Source organism: Eimeria tenella, genomic scaffold, assembly GCF_000499545.2.
Source record: "Eimeria tenella Houghton genomic scaffold, Eth_scaff464, whole genome shotgun sequence".
In the NCBI taxonomy this organism is placed as follows: Eukaryota; Apicomplexa; class Conoidasida; order Eucoccidiorida; family Eimeriidae; genus Eimeria; species Eimeria tenella.
The window spans coordinates 1-7,566 of NW_013545576.1; the positions used below are offsets into that span (position 1 = coordinate 1).

General features: G+C 41.9%; 2 protein-coding genes across 2 annotated transcripts; one reads left to right on the forward strand and one right to left on the reverse strand.

Moving 5' to 3' along the window:
* Positions 1 to 610: 610 nt before the first annotated feature.
* ETH_00004350 (proteasome PCI domain-containing protein, putative) lies at positions 611 to 2,531 on the forward strand (the record flags this gene model as incomplete). Its single annotated transcript, XM_013380237.1, has 5 exons — positions 611 to 641; positions 933 to 1,024; positions 1,273 to 1,434; positions 1,765 to 2,093; positions 2,432 to 2,531. The coding sequence occupies 5 exons, from the start codon at positions 611 to 613 to the stop codon at positions 2,529 to 2,531; spliced, it is 714 nt and encodes a 237-aa protein (XP_013235691.1).
* Positions 2,532 to 4,223: 1,692 nt separating this feature from the next.
* ETH_00004355 (uncharacterized protein) lies at positions 4,224 to 6,189 on the reverse strand (the record flags this gene model as incomplete). The annotated part of the gene is made up of 5 exons (XM_013380238.1): positions 4,224 to 4,292; positions 4,627 to 4,718; positions 5,231 to 5,271; positions 5,696 to 5,732; positions 5,892 to 6,189. Coding segments are annotated over 5 exons (537 nt in total), but the record flags the coding sequence as incomplete, so codon positions are not given.
* Between the last annotated feature and the right edge of the window lie 1,377 nt (positions 6,190 to 7,566).

Consider the following 7,566-nt stretch of genomic DNA (forward strand, 5'->3'; position numbering starts at 1 on the left):
CAGCAGCAGCAGCAGCAGCAGCAGCAAAGGAGCAGCCGGGGCTGTGTCCGGGCCTCAGCAGCAGAAGCGGAGCTGGCCTCAACTCCCCACAATCTAAATTGTATCTTTTTTGTTTGGAAAGTCTTTTTAGATCTCGAGAGGGAGAAGTGGAGTTGGCGGAGGAGCTGCTGGATCGGCCCCACACGCTGCGCCCCGATCCCGATCCCGGGATCGAGTGTGGGGTCGATCCCCGCATTCACCCCACACTCGATCCCAGTGGGATCGATCCCAGAAAAGCCGATCCCAAGGCCGCTCCCAGCTGTGGGGTCGACCCCGCCGTCAAGGCCGCCTACCATCTCGCCAGGGCCGAAATCTGCAGAGTCAGGGTTTAGGGTTTAGGGTTTAGGGTTTAGGGTGTGGGGTTTTGGGGTTAGGCTTTCGACGCTAGGGGTTGCATTTTAGGGTTTTGGAGTTAGGGTTTAGGGGGCAAGGTTTGAGCTTCAGGGTTTGCGGTTTAGGGGTTAGGGTTTAGGGGTTAGGATCCAAGGTTTGGGGATTAGGGTTTAGGGTTTAGGGTTTAGGGTTTGAGGGCGCGCAGGCAAGAAAGAAATACGGAGAATTCTGCCGTGAGATGCTTTTCTACTTGGCCTACACTTCTGCAAGTAAGCCGAGGGTTTAGGGTTTAGGGTTTAGTGTTTAGGGTTTAGGGTTTAGGGTTTAGGGTTTTCGAGGAAGTACGGTTTCGGGTTCTCGAGGATCTAGGGTTTGTGATGCTGCTTAGCAGCAGCGCTCCTGCCAGTCTTCTGAATCCGCCTTAGGGTTTAGGGTTTAGGGTTTAGGGTTTAGGGTTTAGGGTTTAGGGTTTGGGTATATGGTTTTTTCTGCTTTTTCTTGCGTTTTTGAATTCTTCTTTGGCCTTATTTGTTTTAAATACTTTTCTTTTATTCTTTCAGATTCAATTAAAGAAAAAGATCGAAGAAAAATCGCAAAAGATATCTCTGTTGCTGCTTTAATTGCTCCCGACTTTTACAACTTCGGAGAACTGGTGAGTTCAGGTGTACGTACACCTGAACGCCCCGCGTTCCCGAATTTCCTTTTTTTGCTTTTCTCCTTTTTGTTTGTTTCTAGTTATGTAATTGTTCTTTGAACAAGTAATTAGATTGTTTAATTGTCTACTTAATAAATTAATTAACTAATTAGACAATTGACTATTTAAGGTGATTAAATAATCTCAATTGAATCATTTCATTTGGTTTTATTATTATAAACTATTTACTTGCTTTACTGCTGCAGCTGCAGCAAGGCGTCGTGCTGGAGGCAATGCAGCAGCAGCAGCAGCAGCAGCAGCAGCAGCAGCAGCAGTGGCTGTTTCAGCTGCTGCAGGCCTTTGCAGAAGGAAGCGTTGCTGCTTATAAGGAAATAATGGAAACCCACAAGCAGCAAATTGAGCAATCTGTGGGGCCCCACACTTCATTTTGTTTATTATTTACTTATTTATTTATTTATTTTATTCATTTTGTTTATTTTATTTAGTTTATTATCTTATTATTTTGTTTCTTTTATATTTGTTTCCTCTTTTTCCTCTTTTTATTTTTCTCTTTCTGTCTTTTCCACTTTTTGTTCAATTTTTGTTTCCTAATTTTCTTTCTTTTTCATTTTTTTCCATCCTTTTTGTTTCTCTTTCTCATTCTAATCCTATTTATTTGTTAATTCATTTATTTATTTTTATTTATTATCATTGTATATTTATTTATTTTTTTATTTTTTTATTTATTTTGTAATTAGGAGTTGAGAGAACACCTGGTGGCTTTGGAGCAGAAAGCAGCAACAGTGGCTTTGCTGCGGCTGGCCTTCACATGCAGCACAGCAGGAGCAGTTTTGCTGCCAAGCAGCAGCAGCAGCAGCAGCAGCAGCAGCAGCAGCAGCAGCGGGGGCAGCAGCAGCAGCCTGTCGTTTGCTGCAGTGGCAGCAGCTTGCAAAGTGTCTTTGGAAAATGTTGAAAAGTTGCTGCTAATGGCAATGGCAAAAAGACTTTTAAAAGGAAAAATAAATGGCATCCAGCAAACCATTCAAGTTGACTGGGTCCGCCCCGTGCTTCTCGCCGACGCGCCCAGGTCAGCAGCAGCAGCAGCAGCAGCAGCAGCTAAAGCAGCAGCAGTTGCAGCAGCAGAGAGAATAAATACAAGCGGGAAAGGGGGGAGTTAATCTGAATTAAATTAATTAAAATAAACCTTAAATGGGGGATCTTTTGCTGCTGCCATTAAAACAAAAAAAGAAAAAAAGAGAAAAGTAGATAGGGGCTAAGGAGTTTGAATTATAAATAATGGAATTCAAAAGAGATTTAAGTAACTAAAGAGTCTCTTTATATTTAGATGATTTAAAAATGATTTAATTCATAAAAATAAAACCGAAAATAAACATGACAAAAAGTGTTTCTTTTTATTTGCTGCAGCATCCGGGCGCTGAGCAGCCGCCTCTGCTGCTGGGCAGCAGCAACAGAAGAGCTGCAGCAGCTGCTGGAGGGCCAGACTGCGGAGTTGCTGCGGACTTGAGCAGCAGCAAAAGGGAAAATAAAAGAAAAAGGAAAAGAATTATTAAATTGCGAGAGAAGTGGCGAGAAAAAGGATCTTTTTGTGTCTTTTTTGAGTCTGAAAAACCAGAAAAGGACCCGAACAGTGCTTTTTGCGTTTGCTGAATTTCCTCGATTTTGCCCTTTTAGAAGACACTTTTCCTATCAAATAACCCCTCAGAAGTGCCATTTAGGCATTTAAAACTCAGAAAAAGAATAAATGGAACTTCGAATTTCTTAAATTGAAGGAAAAATCGCAAAAATGGATTAGTTGCATGTTTCGCGATCGCTGGGGTGTACGTACACCTCTCGGGGTGTACGTACACCTCCCGGGGTGTACGTACACCTCGCGGGGTGTACGTACACCTCAAGCGAGCGCGTTTTCGGAAATGTTTCTTTTCATTTGACTCCAATTGAAATGAAAAGAACTTTAGACATTACGAACAAAACACATTCACCTCATTTGACTCCATTTAATTCAAAAGAACTTCAGACATTTCGCGCAGCAGCAGCAGCAGCAGCACGAGCTGTCTGTACACAGCAGCAGCAGCAGAGCGAGCTGTCTGTACACCCCAGCAGCTCTCTCGAAGGCGAAAATTAAGCAATTCAAAATTCTTTTCCTTTCTTCTTTTATCTCCCTTTTTTCTTCTTTTAATTTATCTTATTCCTTTTTGTTTCGCTATTTCTTACTCCTTTCTTTTATTTTCTTTTTCTTTTTTTTGTCTTCTTATTCTTTTTTGTTTCCCCGTTTCCCCTTTTTGTCTTTTTTGTCTCTTGTTTTCCTTATCATCACTTTTCCCTTTTCCCTTTTTTCGTGTTTTGATCAAGAAAGCAGCTGCCTAATTAGTTAGTTCGCTAGCTAGCTAGCTAGCTAGCTAGCTAGCTAGTGGGCGAGCTAGCTAGCCTGCACTCCTGCAGCTAGCCAGCATGCCAGCTTGCCACCACGGTGGTCAGCCATCTATCTAGATAGATAGCTAGCTAGCTAGCTATGTAGCCAGCTAGCCAGCTACATAGCTAGCTATCTAGATATTTAGCCAGCTAGCTAGCTAGCTAGAGCTTGCTAGATAGCTAGATAGCTAACTAGCCAGCCAGCTGGCTAGCTAGCTAGCTAGCTAGCTAGCTAGCAGTTTCGCTGCAGGCTGCTGCTATTTTTCTAGCCGCTGCAAACCAAGATTGCTAGCTACGCATATGTGTGTAATTAAGGGACTAAATATATGGCTTGCTAGCTAGCTAGCTATTTGGCTAGCTAGCTAGCTAGCTAGCTGGCTTACTATTTGGCTGGATAGCCACGTGGGCCTGGCTAGCCAGTTAACTAGCTAGCTAGCTAGCTTGCCAGCTAGCCAACTGGCTAACTAGCTAACTAGATAGCTAGCTAGCTAGCTAATTGGCTATCTAGCTAGCTAGCTAGCTAGCTAGCTAGCTAGCTAGCTAGTGGGGAGAGAGGAGGGGGAAAAATAAAAAGGAGACAAGGAACAGTTGCAGCTGAGCCTCGGGGGGCCCCTGAGGTGTACGTACACCTGAGCGCCCCAAAACCGTAAACCCTAAACACGCGTTGAAACAGTTTGGCGCTGCACTGTACGCTATTTAGCTCCCCAAACCCCTTTTTAGGGTTTAGGGTTTTGTCTCCCTCATTTCAGGGTTTGAGGCCAATTCTCTAGGGTTTAGGGTTTGGGGATTAGTCTATGTCCTCCCCTTCATCGCTGTAGAGCTCTGTCCGCGATTTGTTCAGCATCAACTCCAGCCACTGCAGCAAACACAGCCCTAAACCCTAAACCCTAAACCCTAAACCCTGAAAAGAGGTAGCAGCAAGCAAGGCCCTGCTTCGTCGAGCCCTAAACCCTGTGGGCATTCCCGTTGGGAGCCTCAGGCGCTAGGGTTTGCTGAGAGGGTTTAGGGTTCAGGAGGGTTTAGGGTTTAGGAGGGTTTAGGGTTTAGGAGGGTTTAGGGTTTAGTTTGAGGGTTAGCTAAGAGTTAAGAAAAGTCATTAGGGTTTAGGGTTTAGGCGGCTCCGGGTTCAGCTCCCCGCGGGCCGTGCTTCTCGCCTGCTGAGGGTTTAGGGTTTAGGGTTTAGGGTTTACGAGGGTTTCTGCCAATTCTTTTCTCGTCCCTATGGCGTGCTGCGGGCCCCTCCCTTCAGCAATCGCCGCTGCATTATTCAGCATCAGCAGCCCTGTAGAAACAGTCCACAAGGTCTGGCCCAGCAGCAGCAACAGCAGCAGCAGCAGCAGCAGCAGCAGCAGCAGCAGCAGTTGGTTTTTAAATCTTAGTTGGGCTCATTGAAAATATACAAGAGGCAATGGAATGAATTACATCTGCAGGCATTCATTATTTTGATTCATTCTATCCACTTTAATTGTTCGATTTTAATTAATTACTTAATTAATTAATTAATTAATTGATCAATTAATTAATTAATTTAGTAATTAAACAATCAATTAATTAATCAATTAATTATTGTCCTACGGATCCTTCATATCCTGTCTTTGAAACGAGCGAGCAGAAGCCAGGCTGCAGCAGCAGCAGCAGCAGCAGCAGAAGCAGCAGCAGCAGCAGCAAATGGGTTTTTCTCCGCCATTTTTTGTCCTTTTTTCGAATTAATTTCAACAAAGGCCTTATGCATGCATGCAGAAGCAAAGTGGAAAGAAGAAATAAATAAAATCAAAAAATTAATTCAAAACGAACCTCCGGGACTTGGCGAGAGACCACATATTGCCTGGGCTGTCCTGCAGCGCAGCAGCAGGACTGGGGTGTACGTACACTGGAATTCGCGCGAATAAAAAGGCGAAATGGACGCTTTTGGCAATTAATAGGAGAACAAAGGAAGAAAGAACACAAAAGTAAATTAAAAATAAATTAAAAGCGAAGTAAAGTGAATTAAAAGTGAATTAAAAGTGAATTAAATCCGTCTTTTTCTTTTTTCCAAAAGTGGGTACAGCCAGAGGTGCCTATACACCCGAGCCACGCGCAGTCGTTACACCCGAGGGATGGGGAGGCGCGAAAAGTCGCAAAATGGAAGCAAAAAGTGCCATTTGAAGAGGAAAAAAGAACAAAAAGAAAAAGAAAGTAAATTAAACGCTGGGGAGCGAAAAAGCGGGGAAAAAACGGGAAAAGCGCGGAAATCTGAGGTGTACGTACACCCCAACGCACCGCGGCCGTTGGAGTGTATGCTCAGCTGCCACTCCAACTCGTGGGCCACCATTTGCAAATGCGTCAGTGCCAAACTGTAGCTGCTTTTGGGGTCTTGTACTGAATCCACCACCCGCACTGCCCCGTTCCTGCAGCGCAGACCCTAAACCCTAAACCCTAAACCCTAAACCCTAAACCCTCGGGGTTTCGCGAGAACGGTAGAAGCAGCAGCGGTCGGCCCTGAGGCATTCTTCGTCTGCCGCTATTCTCTCCGCGCAACGTCTCCTCCGCTTTGCTGCTGCTACCGTGCTGCTGCTGCTGCTGCTGCTCTGCTGCTGCTGCCGCTGCTGCTCTGCTGCTGCTGCTGCTGCTGCTGCTGCTGACTCTCTGTCGATGATGCCGAGGGCGAAGTGAAGGGGACTTGTCTCCTCTTGGCTTTTTTGCATCGGCAGTTTAATTGGAATTAAAATAAAACGCGCGGAGCAGCAGCTATCCAGTTCTTTGGGAGACAGGCGCTGCAGCAAAAAGATAAAACACTTTTGTTTATTTTGTTTTGTTTTATTTTGTTTTGTTCTGTTTTTCGAAGCTTAAATGACTAATCAATAAACAAAAAAAAGAAAAAAGGGAAAGAAAAAAAGAAAGAAATTCAAGAAAGAGTTGAAGACCAGAGACAATAAGAAAGAAAGCAAAAATTAAGGTAAATTAAATTGAATTACATTAAAAAGAAAGTGAAATTAATTTAATTATGAATTAAATAAAATCAAATAAATAAATAAATAAAATAAAGAGCGAATTGAATAAATTATAAGAACAAAACAAATTAAGCAAATTCCAAAAGACACAAATGAAATAAAGTAAATGAAGAGAAAGTTAAATAAAGGAATAAATGAAATACACAAAATAAAGAAATGAATAAACTAATGAATAAAGAAATCAATTAAATTAATGAAATTAAAATGAAATAATAAAACGAAACACAAATTAAAAAAATAAAATAAAAAACAAAGACAAAAACATTAAATGAAAACAAATGAGGGGTCTAAAGAAGTGGAAAAAAGTGGAGAAAAAAAGCAACAAAAACCGAATTAAATAAACAAACAAACGAATTAATTATTATTTAATTAATTAATTTAATTGATTTAATTAATTTAATTGTTTAATTATTTAATTCAAAACAATAAGACTCACCGGCAAATATACATAAGAAGGGGCCCCCCCAAGGCCGGCCTGGTAGCGGGGCCACCAGCTGAGGATGACAGTGTCGGCCTGTCTGTACACCCGAAAGTGGAAACAGCAAATAAATAAATAAACAAATAAATAAACAAATAAATAAATAAATAAATAAATAGTCAAAATAATAATTGCCAGGCACTAGGCGGGAAAGAATCCCGCGGAAAACGCGCAGAAAGAGCGCCGCCCGCACCCGCCACGACAAATCTAGGGTTTAGGGTTTAGGGTTTAGGGTTTGGGGTTTAGGGTTTAGGGTTTAGGGTTTACGAGTTCTCAGCTGTAATCCGTTCCTGCGCACAATCACAAGACAGAGAACAACGTGCATGCGCCTCAGGCTTCGCTAGAAGGGGTTTAGGGTTTAGGGTTTAGGGTTTAGGGTTTAGGGTTTAGGGTTTAGGGTTTAGGGTTTAGGGTTTACCTGGAGGGCCGTCAAGTAAAGTTCTATGATATGGTCGTCCAGCAAATTGCCCAAACGAAACGCGTTCAACTGCGCCCTAAAAGCAAAATAAATAAATAAATAAATAAATAATAAATAAATAAATAAATAATAAATAAATAAATAAATAATAAATAAATTAATAAATAAATAAATAATAAATAAATAAATAAAAAATAAATAAATAATAAATAAATAAATAAATAAATAATAAATAAATAAATAA